This window comes from Papio anubis, chromosome 9 (assembly GCF_008728515.1).
Source record: "Papio anubis isolate 15944 chromosome 9, Panubis1.0, whole genome shotgun sequence".
Taxonomy (NCBI): domain Eukaryota; kingdom Metazoa; phylum Chordata; class Mammalia; order Primates; family Cercopithecidae; genus Papio; species Papio anubis.
The window spans coordinates 95,736,073-95,754,565 of NC_044984.1; the positions used below are offsets into that span (position 1 = coordinate 95,736,073).

At 39.8% G+C, this 18,493-nt stretch overlaps 2 protein-coding genes across 3 annotated transcripts in view; one reads left to right on the top strand and one right to left on the bottom strand.

Moving 5' to 3' along the window:
* The window catches only part of UTP20 (UTP20 small subunit processome component), a 108,525-nt gene extending 107,702 nt beyond the window's left edge, over positions 1 to 823 (top strand). For both annotated transcript variants that reach the window (XM_003907027.5, XM_009181515.4), the window contains one exon: positions 188 to 823. In XM_003907027.5, coding sequence (XP_003907076.3) covers positions 188 to 343 — 156 coding nt within the window. In that variant the 3' untranslated portion in view covers positions 344 to 823. The remainder of the gene's footprint in view (positions 1 to 187) is intronic.
* Positions 824 to 3,382: 2,559 nt separating this feature from the next.
* On the bottom strand, positions 3,383 to 18,035 carry ARL1 (ADP ribosylation factor like GTPase 1). Its single transcript, XM_003907028.5, has 6 exons — positions 17,877 to 18,035; positions 16,116 to 16,253; positions 13,143 to 13,224; positions 11,683 to 11,794; positions 6,656 to 6,834; positions 3,383 to 5,936 (listed from the first exon to the last, which is right to left on the bottom strand). Exons 1-6 carry the CDS (start codon positions 17,878 to 17,880, stop codon positions 5,906 to 5,908), a joined length of 546 nt encoding a protein of 181 aa, XP_003907077.1. The 5' UTR covers positions 17,881 to 18,035; the 3' UTR covers positions 3,383 to 5,905.
* Between the last annotated feature and the right edge of the window lie 458 nt (positions 18,036 to 18,493).

Consider the following 18,493-nt stretch of genomic DNA (forward strand, 5'->3'; position numbering starts at 1 on the left):
TAAGTGTGCATGTTGGTGTCACACACTCAGGGAGGATCAAGGGTTTGAGTGGTTGGGGAAAATTTATAGCTGGGGCTTCAGATTTTCTTTAATGAGCATGTGTTTTTTACATTTATTTCTGTATTTGATTCTTATTGGTTTAACATTTACTTTAAAAGTAATATAAAATTTCTATTCTCTTTTCCAGTTTGTAACTAATCCTGATATTGCTGCCAAGAAAAAAATGAAGAAACACAAAAATAAAAGTGAAGCAAAGAAGAGAAAGATAGAGTTCCTGCGTCCAGGCTATAAGGCCAAGAGACAAAAAAGTCACAGCCTGAAAGATTTAGCAATGGTGGAATAATGTCTCCCTGTGCTGATACAAGCATGAACTTTCTGGAATATTCTTCTAGTCTGAAATTACAGCAGGCTGGTGGGGGGTTCCTTTTTTTTTTTTTTTTCAAGACAAGGTCTCACTCTGTCACCCAGGGTGGAGTGCACCCTGGTGATGAGATCACAGCTCACCGCAGCCTCCACCTGGGTTCAAGTGATCCTATCACCTCAGCCTCCCAAGTAGCTGTGGCCCCCAGGCACACACCACCATGCCCAGCAAATTTTTTGTATTTTTGTAGAAACAGGATTTCGCCATGTTGGCCAGGCTAGTCTTGAACACCTGGGCTCAACTGATCCACCTGCCTCGGCCTCCCAAAGTGCTGGGATTACAGGTGTGAGCCACCGTGCCCAACCAGGTTTTAATTTAAGTTAAACTTTGGATAGGTTGTATAATATATAGTTTAATGTAATCATGCTCATATTTTTTAAATAAATAAAACACTTTATACTACTACTGGGTCTTCACTGTCTAAAAACCATGTGACACCAAAGAGTTTAAAATATAATTTGTAAATAAAAAGATAAATTTTTAAATAGCAAGAAAAAATGTAGAAGTTAGCAATAATCAGACAAAAGATTTGCAAATAATGCTATATAGTACATTCTAAAATTTTAGGAAAAGGCAGTAAGAAAGATCTGCACAAATAGAGAACTATAACCCTGTTCATGGCTAGGAAGATTCAGGACCACAAAATGCTACTTTTTCCCAAGTTGATCCCTTTGGTTAAGTGTGTATCTAAGCAAAATCCCAAGAGTTCTTCACGTTAACCCAACAAGCTGATTCTAAAAATTATATGGAAGATATTAAGTCGAGAATACCCATGACACTCTTACAAAAGTAGAACAGGATGAGGGGCTTGCCCTTTTGGATATCAAAAGTAAGACACAAAAACTATCTATAGAGAATGTGTAGTAAATCGTACTTCATTAAGAACTTCTACTTAGGAAAAGACACAAACTGGGACATGGCACACAACACATACTGTTAAACAATTAGTAGTACCAGGACACACAATGAATATTGATGAATCCACACAGATAATCTAGTGGAAAAAGTGGCAAAAGAGAGAAATGAGCATTGTACAAAAGGAGAAACATAAATGGTCCTTAAACACTGTTAGCTGATATGGCTGTGCCATTTTTTTTTTTTTAAGTATTATGGACTGCTTGGTAAGTAGTCATAACATTGAGACCCCCAAGTGCTACCCTGGCTACATGAAGTTGTTAGATTACATACCTTCTCACACCAGAAGTTAAAGAATACCTGGACTAGTCAGAGTCCTACTGTACTAGCTATGGCTAGTTAAGTTGTTTGAGTCACTCCTGTATTCAGCCTCATCAGTAATTAGGAAAATACCAATTATCACCAGAATGAGATTCCATTTTGAAACCATCAGAATGATAAAGCTGACAATACTAAGTGCTGGCAAGCATGGTGGAGCCATAGGAAATCTTATAAACCACTTGGGAAAGCAGTTTGACATTATCTTGTAAACCTGAAGACAGTTATACTCCCTGATCCTGAGTTCCACTCCTAGAGAAACCATGAACCATGGATCTGAAGAATGTTCATGAACCATTGCTAAAAGTCAAGAACTAGAAGCAATCCAAATGTCCTTCCACAAGAGAATAAATAAAATGGTATATTCATATACTGAAATACAGTAGCATAAATCAGCTAATTACATATATATCAATAAAGATGATATTCTAGAAACAATGTTGAGTGGGGGGAAAAGAAAAATAGTTGAATACCACTAATAAAATTGTGTGTACATATATGATAAATCTGTAGAAAAAAATTAACGATTTCAAAGTTGCAGGATAGAGGGTACTTGTGCGAAGGAACAGAATCAAGGGAGAAGCACACGGTGGGGTTGGGGGACTTAAACTGTCCTCATAATGTTCAATGTCTTACATTTGGTGCCAGATTTCCAAGTTTATGCTTCATTACATTACTTTCTGTACATAAAATATTTCCTGATAAAAACATTTTCTAATATTTGGCCAAAACCACATTTGTACTAAGTTATTAGTACAAAGAAAACAAGTGGTTTCTTTGAAACTTTACTTTTAAGGTTTACTATTTACAACTAAAATGGTAATAAGCCACGCTTATTTAGAGGTGGCTAAAGTTGTTTCTGTTGTTCAACCGTATAGCATCTTTTGCCTCACTCTATACTTGGTGTGGAAGAAATATTCTTTAGTGCCCCACATACTTGGGGACACATGGAGTGGGAAATCCACCCTATGTGCCAGGCACTTTGGATACATTTTGTTTAATCCTAGTATTCCTGAGAGATTCCTACAATTGGTTCCTATTTTACAGATGAAGAAACTGAGACTCAGAGTAAACAACTTGCCTAAGGGTGATACAGGATGTAGGTGGTACAATCAAGATTCAAAGTCCATGCTTTGAACTGGGCGCAGTGGCTCACACCTGTAATCCCAGCACTTTGGGAGGCCAAGGCAGGTGGATCACTTGAGGTAAGGAGTTCGAGACCAGCCTGGCCAACGTGATGAAACCGTCTCTACTAAAAGTACACAAATTAGCCGGGCGTGGGGGCACAACACCTGTAGTCCCAGCCACTCGGGAGGCTGAGCCAGGAGAATCGCTTGCACCTGGGAGGCAGAGGTTGCAGTGAGCCGATATCGTGCCACCACACTCCAGCCTGGGCGACAGTGAGACTCCATCTCAAAAAAAAAAAAGTCCATGCTTTATAATTTGTAATTATGGGCTAAGAATGAGATAGCATGTGGCATAGGAATCAAATGTTCATTCACTTAAGCACCTGTGCTTTGATGTAGTGTGTATCTCAAACAGGCGTTCTCACCCTTCTAAGGGCTTCGTAATGTGTCAGAAGGAGGCCATCTTAGAAGACCGACTTTAATTCATCCTAAGTGACCTAAAGTAAATGCATGTATTGCTTTCGTAAAATTTTTTAAAATAAAACAAAATACCAAGGCAAAGATCAGAAAGAACAAATATATCTGGGATATTGAAGACGTCTTTGTTTTTAATCAATAAATATTTATTGAGTGCCTACTGTGTGCCAGGTGCACCACACTAGATGCAAGGGATACTAACAGTAAATAAGATACGGTCCCAGCCCTCAGAGCTTACAGTTCAACAGTTTAAAATGCATCTCAGGTATTTCAGATAACAGAAGTAATTCTACCACTCTCAATTTTTTTTTTTTTTTTTTTTTTGTAGCAAGATACAACACAACCATAGGCCAGAAATAGCATGTCAGAAAGAAACATTTGGTATCATTTTTCCAGGTCCCATTTTACAGAAAAGAAACTGCAGGAGTGGCCACTTGCACCTATGTTCTAATTTCAAGTTTGGTGCTTTTCCCATTGCCAGGCCTCTCATAAAACAATATTCAGATTTGCCATGTAAATATCAATATCCAAACACTGGTAGCATATCTGTGCAGTTGTCTCCTGCTAGACAAGGACCATATAATTTACGGCTTGTTTAAGTGTCCACTCTCTTTATCCCACCCTATTCTTTGTGATAAACCAGAGGGATGAGGCTTAATCAAGTGCTGACCTTTGGGGCAAGTTCATGCCCTGGGATTCAAGATGGCTACATGCCAGGTCTGCCTGCCAGGACCTTACTTCCCATTTTCTGCAGTTTTCCTGAACTGCCAGGAGGCAGCTGTACAAGTTTTACAAGCCTCAGGCTGTAAGTGAACTTGTTTTCTGTATTTTCCAGCCATGTGCCACTGACCAGAAATGAACTCAACTATAAATTGCAAAGGGGCTACTTGTCAAGATGACAAATATCTATCGTACTATTTCAACTATGAACATACTTCTGAAATGCCACATGCCAGGCACCACACCAGATACTAGGGACATAAATATGAAAAAGTCTCTGCCCCTCAGGAGTAATACTGGTTGTACTGGAACACTTGTAGCTGAAAGAAAATCTCCAAAAAAGATTTCAGAGACTAAAGTAGGAATGGGTGCTGGAGAATGAGCAAGAAGGGTGAGAGTCCCGCAGGTGAAGGGAGAAAGCTGCAGAGAACGAATATAAGCCTGGAGAATGAACATAAATGTGAGGGGAAGAGGTCAGAGGCCAACACTGGAAGCACAGTGAAGGCCAAGAAAGGAACTACTAATGTTTCCGAGACCTGCGGGGATCCATGGTATTAAGCTCTCAATACCAGCGCCTAATTTCTTAAACGCTGGTTTTCCAACTTAAGTGAAAGAAATTCACCCGTTTTTAGCAATTAATGAAGCACTATATTTACTTCTGTCACATTAGTTAATTCTGAGGTGGACTGGGTAATTTGAAAAGCTCCTTTGAACATGAATTGTTTTTAAACTTACAATCTAGCAATAAGCCTAATTTTTAAACCAGAATGCTTCATTTCCCCCTGTATAATCAGTAAGGTTTTGATTTTTAACAAGTTTACATGTTTGAGTGTAACAAGTTTACATTCAAAAAAGACCAAATATTGGACATGGTAGATAAAAGGAATGAAAACCAGTAAAGACACCTTTTATAACCTGAAAATAGATTTTTAAACCTTCTTTTCCTTTAATGTGAAATTTTCTCTTTAATGTGTTATGAATTCCATCAAATATAACCATTTAGGATTATTTATAGTATGTCACTGATCACTTCTACTAGTATAGACAAATAAGTTTATAGACATTATTTTGAATGTAACTGCTTTAATTAGCATAATTTTATTAAAGAGTTAGACTGTGTTGTCAATACTGACATTTTTGGGAATATATAGTATAGTTTATAAGTCAGGCTTCTGAACCAAAAGTTTTACTTTGAGCCTTATTCCCACCTTACTAGCTAGCAGGTGACCTTGGGCAAGCCAACCTGGGTCCATGTCCATACAGTGAAGACATCATAACCTGTCCTACCTACTTCACAAGCTTCCTGTACAGATCAGCTAGATCAACATAAGATTTTTTTTTTGACAACTGTAAAGTACTATAAAATGACAATTGCAGATAAGTCAATGAAGTTAACCATCAAAATAATATTCATGCCTAGAACCAAAAGCTTTTAAACAAAACAGCTTAATAAAAAGTGGTCAGATAAGCAAATAAAGATTATATTATACACACTATGTTCCTCACCTACTCTACTGAGTCTAATCTTTGGAAAGATAATTCATTTTAAGGGGGAAAAAATCTGTTAAGATATTTTTTAGTATTTATACAAACAAGCTGCAACTACTATTCAAAAATAGGTTTTTTCATCCAATAGGAGTACATTCTTTAATAGAACTGTATTTGAATAAGAATTCCATACAAATAGAATATATACCTTAACACAAGAAAGCAAGAAAAGAATATTTTACATTACATAGAACATTCAGGTGATTCGATCGAATTATCCCTCCAACCAAATATTTCTTTTCCCTATTTACCACAAACATTGCAGTCAGTCAGTATATGCCAACAATCATATAGTTTTAACATCTAGTAGTGTGAAGTACACTTGTCTGTTTCCAAAGGGTGATGTAGTCTTCGTTTCAGGGGAGAAGAACGGACTGAATTACTGTCTGCTTTTTAATGTTTCAACTAACCTGTAAAGAGAAAATGAACTGTTTTATAAAATTAACTTTCAGGCATAAAGCATGATCATCTATAATAAACTTTGTATTAGAGGTGGATTCCAAAGTACTTAAAATAAACACAGCTAACATAGATGAGGTTATGCACTACATTTCCATAAGGTTCCTTTAAGCTTTGAATTTGTCTATGATTTGAATGAAAAATTCAAAAAAGACCAAATATCTATTTTCCAGGCTACTACTACTTCTGGGCTACATATGGATGACTCAGAGGTGAAACTAGTCTCAGTCCTCAAGGAGGTGATTATCTAATGAGTAGATGAACAAATCAAACAATTACAAGACAGCATAACAAGTACTATGTCACTAATCTGTGACAAGGGCATCTAACTTTAGGTGAGTGGTTAGGCAGTAGGAATAGAGATACATTAGGAAAAGCTCTTCAGAAGACAGCCTGAAGCTAATTCCTGAAGGATAAGGAATTGGAGGGTGAGGTGAGGCAAGGAAAAGGCTAAAAATTGGCAAAGAATTGTAACTGTCATCAGGTAGGTGTGGTTGAGAAGACGGATGCACCTGAAGACCAGTGGGAGAAAAGCCTGGAGGAACTTATGAAATAAACTGCTAAATAAATCAAAGTTTCATCCTCAACACTGGAGAAAAATTACACGTGGACGGGCATAGCTGCAAGCACACAGAAATGCACAGATAGCTTCTGGAAACATGATACTTGCCATTCCATTGCCTCATCAAGGCCAGTGCCTTTGGTTGCTGATGTTTTGAATATTTGCCATTTTCGGTCCTTCAAGGCAGGTAACCCAAGTGAATTTGCCATCTCTGAGGAAGTCATGGCCTGTTCCATGTCCTGTTTATTTGCAAACACCACTAAAATGGCTTTTCTCAGCTCTTCTTCCTAAACGAAATTGAAAATATTTAATTTCCTTTAACCAATGTGCTCTCTCGAATTTAGAAAATGTCCAAAAATACATTTTAAAAGTGTATTTTATAATTATTAACATATTATATTCATTATACATTATGAAATTATAGAGAATTATAAAGAAAAGAAACTTCACCCATAATCCTACCTCCCAAATATGATCACTGTTAACATTTTGGGCGTTTTCTACTAGTACTTTGTTTTGCAGATACTTAAGAGCTTATTTAGTAAATACATTTACACATTTAAGATCAGATTTATATATAGTTCTATACCCTGCCTAAAAATTAAAAATTAAAATCATGTTTCTCCAAACTATAACAATTTTTTCAAAATAAAAAAATGGCTCTACACTATGGATGCAGCCACCATAAACTGTGTTAACTATTTTCTAGTATTAGACTCTTATTAGATTCTTTCCACTGGACTATTAGATAAACCCAAGTGACAGGGTCTTTATACAAAAATGTTTGTTTGAATCTGCTTTCTTAACACAATATTCTAAAAATGGAGTTAAAGTATAAACAGCTTTTTTCAGGCTTTGATAAACTGAATACATGCATGAACAGCTTTCCAGAAAGGTTACCCTACCAACAGTGTATAAAAGTCTCCATCTTCAATGCAGCCTTTGCAGAGTTGGGAATTATTTACTTTTCCAAACACAGCATCTCATTATATATTATTAGGGTATTCGAAATGCAAATGGGTTGAGGCAGGAGAATCGCTTGAGTCCAGGAGTTTGAGACCAGCCTGAGCAACACACGGGTCTCTACAAAAATTTTTTTTTAAAAATGAACAAAAAAGGAAGCAGAGTCAGGAGCTCAAGGGTTATAATAAGCTTTGGTTGCGCCACTGCATGCCAGCCTAGGGGACAAAGGGAGATGCCCTTATTTTTTTGTTTGTTTTTGTTTTTGAGACGGAGTCTCCCTCTGTCGCCCAGGCTGGAGTTGCAGTGGTGCAATCTTGGCTTACTGCAGCCTCCGCATCCCGGGTTCAAGCAACTCTCCTGCCTCAGCCTCCTGAGTAGCTGGGACTTCAGGCACCTGTCACCACACCCGGCTAATTTTTCTATTTTTAGTAGAGATGAGGTTTCACCATGTTGGTCAGGCTAGTCTCGAACTCCTGACCTCGTGATCCGCCTGCCTCAGCCTCCCAAAGTGCTGGGATTACAGGCATAAGCCACCACACCCTGCTGACCCTGTCTCTTTAAAAGCAAATGCAAATGTTATTAGCAATGTTTTCCCCCTATGAACTGCCTTTTGCTCATTTTGCAAAAGATCTTGCTATGATTAAGATCACTAATCCTTAGTCATTGGTTTCTGGTTAGGCCTGGTTTCTTAATCTTGTTTATATTTGCCATATCTGAGCTTTGGGGGGGACTGTTTACGTTAATTAAATCTCATCTTTTGAATTCCTTATATATTCTTATAATTTTCATTTTTTACATTTAATTATTTACCCATTTAGAATACATTTTTGTGTATAAGAAAGTTGAAAGGCCAGGCACAGTAGCCAGGCACAGTGGCTCTCACACACCTCACACTTTGGGAGGCCAAGGTGGGTGGATCACCAGGTCAGGAGTTCAAGACCAGCCTGACCAACATGATGAAACCCCGTCTCTACTAAAATTACAAAAATTAGCCAGGTGTGGTGGTGCATGCTTGCAATCCCAGCTACTCAGGAGGCTGAGGCAGGAGAATTGCTTGAACCCAGGATACGGAGGCTGCAGTGAGCCAAGATTGCACCACTGCACTCCAGCCTGGGCAACAATAGTGAAACTCTATCTCAAAAAAGAAAAAAAAAGTTGAAACCTAAACTGCTTTTGTGTCTATACTATATATTTTTAATTTTGTTTGTTTTGAGACGGAGTCTCACTCTGTCACCCAGGCTGGAGTGCAGTGGCACGACCTGAGCTCACTGCAACCTCCACCTCCTGGGTTCAAGCGATTCTCCTGCCTCAGCCGCCCAAGTAGCTGGGATTACAGGCACACACCACCATGCCCAGTTAATTTTCTTGTATTTTTAGTAGAGATGAGGTTTCACCATGTTGGACAGGCTGCTCTCAAACTCCTGATGATCTCTGGTGACCTGCCCGCCTCAGCCTCCCAAAGTGCTGGGATTACATGCGTGAGCTACCACGCCCAGCCAACAAATAAATTTAAAAATAATGTAAAAAAACAGTAAGTGGGCCGGGCGCGGTGGCTCAAGCCTGTAATCCCAGCACTTTGGGAGGCCGAGACGGGCGGATCACGAGGTCAGGAGATCGAGACCATCCTGGCGAATATGGTGAAACCCCGTCTCTACTAAAAAATACAAAAAACTAGCCGGGCGAGGTGGCGGGCGCCTGTGGTCCCAGCTACTCGGGAGGCTGAGGCAGGAGAATGGCGTAAGCCCGGGAGGCAGAGGTTGCAGTGAGCCGAGGTCGTGCCATTGCACTCCAGCCTGGGTGACAGAGTGAGACTCCATCTCAAAAAATAAAAATTAAAAAAAAAATGTATTTGTTTGCTTATGTATCTCTCCCTCTAAAATGTAAGTTCCTTGAGTTTACCCTGACAGGAGGAACACTGTATAGCACTTAATTAAGAATTCAATACATTTTATTCACTGAAGTTAATAAGATCATATATTGGCTAACTGCTCAAATTCAGAGGATGCATTAAATCATCCATTTTTTAAAAATGAAAAAATAATCAAATGTACTATGATAATAATAAAATTGCCCTTGCTCTGGAAAATTAGATGGATAAGTTTCTTTCTCTTGTCAAAAACTGTGATTCTGAATTGTTTAATCAAGGGATGTTTAAATATAAGTTCTAGGCCAGTTGATACCTAGGTAAAAGCATCCTCAGAAGAGAGGACTATGGACTTTTGATTTTTTTTTTTTTTTTTTTTTTTGAGACAGAGTCTTGCTCTGTCACCCAGGCTGGAGTGCAGTGGCGTGATCGCCACTCACTGCAATTTCCGCCTCCTAGGTTCAAGTGATTCTCCTGTTTCAGCCTTTGAGTAGCTAGGACTACAGGCTTCTGCCACCACACCCGGCTAATTTTTGTATTAGCAGAGATACAAAAATTGTATAGCATTTTTATACAAAAATGGTGTAGCAGAGATGGGGTTTCACCATGTTGGCCAGGCTGGTTTCGAACTCCTGACCTCAGCAGTTTGCCCGCCTCCTGATCTGCCCGCCTTGGCCTTCCAAAGTACTGGGATTACAGGAGTGAGCCACCATGCTCAGCCCAGGACTTTTGATTTCTTGAACTACTGACTTCATAATGGCTTCCAAGTTATAAATTGCAGACTTAATAGTTAAACATTTGGTGAATTTTTTCTTTTTTTAATACGTCACAGCATTATATTTATTATAAGAGCTTCTCAGACCAAATTTAAATGTAAGAATAAGATTTAATTGCCTTGGGTATAATGGGATTTTTAAAGAACAGCTTTATTTAGGTCTAATTCACATGATATATTTTTATCATACAAAGTATTGCTTAAAAGGAATGGATTGTTGACTTCAGTTTACAATTCTTGAGTTGTGCAGGATTGTTGTTAGGTTACTTGCAGTGTTAGGATTTGACTTATAAAGTCTCACAGAGAAAGAAGTAAAAGTTGGATTCTTTCTTTAGGAAGTGACTTTTAATTCATCAATAAATATCATGTTATGTTAAGTACGGGCCGAATGCGAGTCAGGACTGTTAATGTTAAAACACGGACACAGGCCAGGCGCTGTGGCTCATGCCTATAATCCGATCACTTTGGGAGGCCGAGGCAGGCGGATCACTTGAGGTCAGGAGTTTGAGACCAGCCTGGCCACCCACATCTACTAAAAATACAAAAATTAGCCAGGTGTAGTGGCGCACACCTGTAATCCCAGCTACATGGGAGGCTGAGGCAGGAGAATTGCTTGAACCCAGGAGGTGGAGGTTGCAGTGAGCTCAGGTCGTGCCACTGCACTCCAGCCTGGGTGACAGAGTGAGACTCCGTCTCAAAACAAACAAACTGCGTCTCAAAAAAAAAAAAAAAAAAACAGTAAGTGGGGTGCAATGGCTAACACCTGTAATCCCAACACTAGGAGGTCAAGGCAGGAGGATCATTTGAGGACAGAAGTTTGGGAACAGCCTGGGCAACATAGCTAGACCCCGTCTCTACAAAAAAAAAAAAAGAAAAAGAAAAAGAAAAACAATATTGGTATAAATAAAGAAGGGTAAAGGATTAGAGAATAAATGAGACTTCTTTCTGGGGAAGAGATGTGGGAAGAAACATGTCAGGAAGGCACCCATGCAAAGATGCTGGAGAGAAGCAGAAGGATCAGCAAGTGCAAAAGGCCCTAAGCCAGGTGTGCAAGTTCGTGTCCAAAGAATAGAAAGAAGGTCCGTGTAGCTAAAGCACTGTCAACACTGGGAAGGGTAAAAAACGATAAACGTGAGGCTAGCATTGTGCCAGCAACCCAGAAATACATATTCCTCTGAACTTTAATCCTTCTGAAACAGCTAAAAATTTTTTTAGTCACATCAAATAAGTGACTTAGAATAGATGCTTTTGTTTAAGTGAGCTCTGAACCTCCTGGAAAATCAAGCAATCTGGCTTAAAGGAAGAGGAAGTTACAAGGTTAGTTTTTGTTGTTGTTGTTTTGTTTTGTCTCCAACCCTCTCCTCAACTGTATTTTTGGAATAGAAAAGCATTTGCATAAAAGAAAATAATATTAAAAGGATGGAGAGAACAACCCCTGCATTCTTTTTAATTATTCTTCAATGTAATAATATGTACTGGAAATAGCAAATGTAAGTGATTTCCCCACATTTTAAAGTGGTTAAGTTTTCTTACCTCCAACATGGCAACTAACTCCGATTTGGAAATGCCAATTCGGTCTCGGTCACAACTGTCTACTACATAAATGACTGCATCTGTGTTTGAATAGTAACATCTCCAGTATGGCCTAGAGAAAATTCAAAAGGGGAGAATATATTGTGACTGTTTTAAAGAAGAAACTGACAAATCAATTGCCAATTCTGTCCCACACATGTTAGAATCAATACCTTAATGATTCACTGTTTCTGGTGGATATATGTACCATATCCCTCAGATGTGATGGAGTCAAAAGAATGTTGATAAACATTAAATCACAGGACCAGGGAGTTTCAAAATGAATTCAGACTTCAGGATGACAAAATTTATTTATAATCTATGAAATCACTAAATATACTGATAGAAAAGTTGTACACAGACCTGATCATTCATCTTCTTAAACAAATATTTAACTAGGTACCCCTTAAGAGGAATAAACTTTTTAAATGTGATTTCATTTAACACTCATGAAATTAATCACTGACATCAAGCAGTAGAAATGGCTAAAATTATAAATAAACTCAAAAGTGATTCAATGGAGTCTCTCTGAGCCTACTCTGGCTTGGGAGGCTGCACGATTTAAAAAAAAGAAACGTGATTCAATAAATGAGTTATAAGAAGTCAGAATGTTTGGAGAATGCATTACTAATCTTTTAAGATGGTACCATCGTGAGCAACTACTGACAGTCACCAAACATTCACTGTTGCCGTATCAAGCCCAAAATGCTAAGCAGAATACCTGAACTGCAGAAGGCATTTATTTTTTATTTATCATTTATTTTTTTGAGACAGGGTCTCGCTCTGTAGCCCAGGCTGGAGTGCAGTGGCGCAATCTTGGCTCACTGCAACCTCTGGCTCCCAGGTCCCGGTACAAGCAATTCGCCTACTTCAGTCTCCCAGGTAGCTGGAATTACAGGCACGCACCACCATGCCCAGCTAATTTTTGTATTTTTAGTAGAGATGGGGTTTCACCATGTTGGCCAGGCTAGTCTTGAGCTCCTGACCTAGTGATCTGCCCGCCTCAGCCTCCCAAAGTGCTGGGATTACAGGCGTGAGCCACTGTGCCCAGCCAATGGCATTTATTTTTATATTAGCCCTAAATGGTAGGCCTGCAAGGTATAATCAATTCCAAAACAGTGTGTTTCAGAAAGGAGAGACTGACAAGAACTAAATGGAGGGTCCTTTCTAGTTGAGAATAACTGAAGTAATAAGGTCTTCAGATTTTCATGAAAAGAGTTTCATTAAACAGATATCTAGAAAACTGGGCTCCTTAAGTTTTAACTCAATGGATTGGAAATAGTTACAAATTTTACCTCATTTTAAACTAGGTGGCTCCATTTGAATCACAATAGAACACATATTCTGGTTTACTGATGTTAACCCTTAAAAGAACCAATAAATGTTAAATACTACCAAATAACCTGGTCTTTGTACCATACCTGATACTTGTCTGTCCTCCTAAATCCCAGACTTGGAATTTAAGGTTTTTGTATGTCACCGTCTCTACATTAAATCCAATGGCTGGAAGAGAAATCAAATCAGCGGTATGTGTACACTAATACATTCCACCTTCAAAATAGCCTATCTAATTGAGTTACAGCAATTAATGGTAGCTGTTATTAAAGTTTAAAATATATATATACATAATTTGTCTTAGGGTTCGAATTAAAAAGAAATGATAATTGTTGAATCACATTATTGGTTGAGATTTTATACCATTTAAGATGAGATAGTATGCTCTGCTCCCCCACACACGTGCACGTGTATGCACAAAACGTCAATTAGCAAGCTCAATACCATCTTCAGGATATTTTTTAAAAGCCAGCAGTTCTGCAAATAAAGTGTATAATTTTAGCTCAAATAAATTTAAAAAAGAATTTTAAAAAGAAATAAAAAGGAAAACATAATTTTTAGCTCAATGGAAATCCTATTAAACTCCCCTCATAATAGAGCAGTTAAAAGTGTTCGAAAGCTGTATTTAGAAAGTACAGTTGTGGATGTACTATAAAAAGTAGAATTTTCGTTGGTAGCAAATAAACAGACCAAAAGCAAGAAAAGCTAAACTTCAGTTCTAAACTTCAGCATGGACACAGCCATGGCTGCAGCTTTCAGTCTCACAGCCCATCTGCAGACTTCCTCAAGAGCTCACTTGTAATCAGGTCATGGCTGGATGGTCAAAGGGCAGGTGTCCCATCCCTTTTCTCTGCTATCCTTCTTAGGTGAAAAATAGGTAAAAAATAACTTCCATGGCTGGGTGCAGTGGCTCACACCTGTAATCCCAGCACTTTGGGAGGCCGAGGCGGGCGGATCACCTGAGGTCAGAAGTTCGAGACCAGCCTAGCCAGCACCGTGAAACCCCATCTCTTCTAAAAATACAAAAATTAGCCGGACATGGTGGTACACACCTGTCATCCCAGCTACTCTGGAAGCTGACACATGAGAATCGCTTGAACATGGGAGGCACAGGTTGCAGTGAGCTGCGATGGCGCCACTGCACTTCCGCCTGGGCAACAGAGTGAGGCTCTGTCTCAAAAAAATAAATAAATAAAACTTCCGGCTATAACTGGACAATTAGCTTTTGTTTTATATTTAAGTTTGCAGTGGGAAGTGATACCTTTGAGTATTTGGCAAGTATGTCTATTACAATTTAAAAATAACAATACTATGACAAATTTGAGTGAAAAACTAAAATGCAAGTTCACGATGTCTCCCTTAGAATTAGGTAGGAGTGTAATCACAATGTTCACCAATAGTAAAAAAAAACATCGTTTACACGTGCAAGACAAGAGAATGGCATAGACTGGGTGCAATGGCTCATGCCTGTAATCCCAACATTTTGGGAGGCTGAGGTGGGAAGATGGCTTGAGCCCAGGAGGTAGAAGTAGAGGCTGCAGTGAGCTATGATTGCGCCATTGCACTCCAGCCTGGGCAAAAAAGCAAGACACTGTCTCAAAAAACAGTGTGGTGTAAAGCAGCACTCACTGAAACTCGAAACTATCCACTGTGCTGCTCTGTGCACTGCAGGAGATGCCCAGACAGAGATGGGTGGTTTTGAGAAGCAAAAACTAATGGAACTAAAATTTGCTGAAGATAGCAAAAAGGAATAACAGACATTACAGGGTTCAAAACACTCTTCTTTCTTAAAGGTTAGCCTCTTTTGTTCTAGTCCATAAATTTGAATAGCAACAATATAGAAATACCCTGAGTGACAGAGTAATGTTAGAGGCATAATTTAAATAATCTTGGGCAAACTGTATGAACTCTTTCATTTAATTTAGATGTATTAATCTTCTCCAAGTAAATTGAGGTCAACAAATGAAAAAGAATAAGTAACAACAGTATTCTCATACAGTCAAATAAGACTGTTGGAGAATATTTTTGTAAGACAGCAATAATTGATTAAAATTGAGGTATTTCTTCTCTTAATAAATATATACATATATATGCATATATATTTTCGAGACGGAGTTTTGCTCTTGTTGCCCAGGCTGGAATGCAATGGTGCGATCTCGGCTCGCCACAACCTCTGCCTCCTGGGTTCAAGTGATTCTCCTGCCTCAGCCTCCCGAGTAGCTAGCATTACAGGCATGCACCACCACGCCTGTCTAATTTTGTATTTTTAGTAGAGATGGGGTTTCTCCATGTTGGTCGGGCTGGTCTCGAACTCTTGACCTCAGATGATCCACCCACCTCAGCCTCCCAAAGTGCTGGGATTACAGGCGTGAGCCACTGTGCCCGGCCTTCTCTTGATATTTTTAAGGTACCAAATTACTTCAACACTCAATCACTACAACTCAGATCTTTAAAAAGAATCAATAGAATTACCTAGATAAACTAATCTTAATTAAAATAGTAACACATACAGAAAAAAAAGGCACTTCACATGTAATATCACTTAACACTTATATAATTCTTTACACAGGTTTAAAAGGTACTTTTAACTACTTCATTTATTTCCCCCTGAAAGCCAGTGGGTATTTATCTTACGTATTTTATTAGTAAAGATACTGGCTCTCAATAAGATTTAGTAATTTAAACAGCTATAAACAGCCAAACCTGGCCGTAAACCAGAACAAGGGTCCTTAAATTACACTAAGCTGGCTCTCAGTTGATGAAAAAAGTGTTATCAATGTTTTGTTCATACCAGCAGTTTACAAACTTTATCAAATGCTTTATTATATGAATTAATTTATTCAGAAACAGGCCTGGCATAGTGGCTCATGCCTGTAATCCCAGCACTTTGGGAGGCCAAGGCAGGAGGATCACTTGAGGCCAAGAGTCCAAGACCAGCTTGGGCAACACAGTGATACATGATCTCTATTAAAACAAAAAAAAAAAGAAAGAAAGAAATAGAGTTATGTTAGATGGAGACCAGAAAACCCCTACAATTAGTTCATCATACCAACACTTACTAGGTATAGTAGTAACAACTTCTCCAACTTGTAATCTGTACAAAATTGTGGTTTTTCCTGCTCCATCTAATCCCAAAATTAAAATCCTCATTTCCCGAGTTCCAAACAGACTGGAAAATATACTTGAGAAAAAGCCACCTAAAACATAACAAAAGAAAAAACATACAATGTCATTTTGTGAACTAGGTACACAAAACATCTCATCTTGTCCTTTGAAAGCTATATACCAAATTAAATATTATAATTTCCTGGATGCACAGGTGCATATTTTTGCTCCTAATGAAATATATTATTCAACATCAAACAAGTAATTAGTTATGTTACTATGCCCTAAATATTGTGTCATGCAGGCACAGAAGATAAACCAAATAATAAGAGAAATATGGCCGCTGTCTTTGGGAATCTCATTTTCTAATCAGCAGAATAGGAATATTTTAGCATGATCCCCTCACTACCCCCAAAAACCAAGGGGCCAGTAAGGAAGACAGTGGGACAATGTAATCCTCGCACAGGAAAAGTATTGTACAGCAGCAGTACCACTGTAACCAACTTCAGAGTTCTCCCCCAAGCAACGTAACTAGTACAAGAAATTGAGAAAGAAGCTGAAAACAGTAACTATTTTTGACAGAAAACCCATTTTAAAAAATAATAAAGCTCTACCCACTGCATCACAAAATATTCCCAGAAAGTTTCCTGTACACCAAGTATTGTGTAGTATAAAAGCACAGTCCTTTTCCCATCCAGAGCCATTAGAGAAGATTAAAAACAAGTTACATTAACGATACAAAAAAATCGTTAACATCAGAAGTGATGCCACACTGTTATTCGGCAAAGACATGGTATAACTAAGAGCTGCCAGTTGAAAAATGAACACCACCACGGGCTAGAGAACCTTGGGAAAGTTCAACAGAATGGGTGTGACTTGACAAAGTCCTTTCTACCATTTACAGGTAGAAGAGAGGCGGAACAAAACTGAAGCGGGTTATGGAAGACAGGACAGCGCCTGTGATGCTTGGGAGCAAGAAGAATGCTCCCTAGAAAACTGTGGAGGGATTTAACCAAGCCAAAGAATCTGCACCTTCATTTGGAGGGTGGGAAACAAGTTAAAGAACGTGCACCCTTATTTGGACCCTAGTGATGCTTGTGAGAATGCAGTTCCCTCAATCAGCGGGCCAAGAATTGAGAATAAAATTTAATTTACCGACTAGAAATACCCATGTTATTGCATGAAACGCTACAGCAGATGAGCAGACAAACGCCAAACTGGCCATAAAACAACATAAGCAAAACCTGCTCCCGGATTTTTCAAACTGACGCCGTCCCAGCGCCCCTGGTAAAGAGAATAATTAAGCTTCCACTCTGGGGCCGCAGCTCATCTTTCATCAAGAAACCTCAGCGAACCTGCGACTCACGCGTTACCAGCCTTCGCAAGAACAACTCTGCCCAGCAAGTGGAGCTGGGGATGAGGGAAAACTTCATGATAAGGGGAAAGTACTCGAACCCAGGCTCTGCAGACCCGCGCTGTCCGGGTCCCCGGACCCCGCGGGAATGAAGGGGAAACGAGAGACGGCGGAGGAGAACGCGAAAGGCCGGATCCACCCCTAGAAATGAAGATCCGAGGTAAGTTAAGTCCTCGGCGACCCGCCCCCTGAGGAGCTGGCTACTCTAGGGTTCCCCAGCCGGCCCCTCTCCTCCTCTGCACCCCAGCCCTCGGCCGCGGCCGCCTCGAACGCGCCTGGGTGCCCTTCTCGAACCCCTCACCCATGATGAACCGCCTGTCCTCCCTCGCCGATCTTCAGTGATTCCTTGGCCTTCGGCTGCAGCTCCGAAGCGGTTTCCTCGCAAGCCCACTCAGCCAGCAACTTCCACGTCGGACTCCAGGCGGGGGCGGGAGCGAGGGGCAGCTGCGACTGCGCGCCGGGAACTGTGGCCTGAGCATCCACGTCGTCGTTTTCGACTCACGGTCCCCGCTCACTGGATGTAGATACTGTGGACGCCAGAAGAGAAAAATAATTCAAAAGCCTGAAGTATCTCCTGCTTCTGTTTTTCTGTACAGAAAGAGCTTCTGAAATAAAGAAACTGGAATTTTTCTTTTAAATTCTGACACCAAAAAGTGGCGAATCTGACAACTAAAAATGCGAGTCGGGCCTCGATGAGACGTCCCTGTCGGACGCTGGCGCAGGCTGCGGCGTTACAGAGGACGCGCGTCCCGGAGCGCCCGGAGGGGCCAGCCCAACTCTCCCCAGGTTCTTTCTCCCAGAAGGAAACAAGACTACGTAATAATGATAGGAATGGTCCCGCACTGCCAATGCGGAGCAGCCTTACACCTGAGGCCAGTAACTGGAGGTTTTTGTCTTCGCTGTGGCCTGCAGGACAAG

What these genes read in the sequence shown, in the direction of transcription:
- ARL1 (XM_003907028.5), bottom strand. An exon ending in AGTTGTTACTACTATACCTA is followed by an intron (nt 13,225 to 16,115) that starts GTAAGTGTTGGT and finishes TTTCTCTTCCAG; the next exon opens with CCATTGGATTTAATGTAGAG. An exon ending in GGAGGACAGACAAGTATCAG is followed by an intron (nt 11,795 to 13,142) that starts GTATGGTACAAA and finishes AATTTTCTCTAG; the next exon opens with GCCATACTGGAGATGTTACT.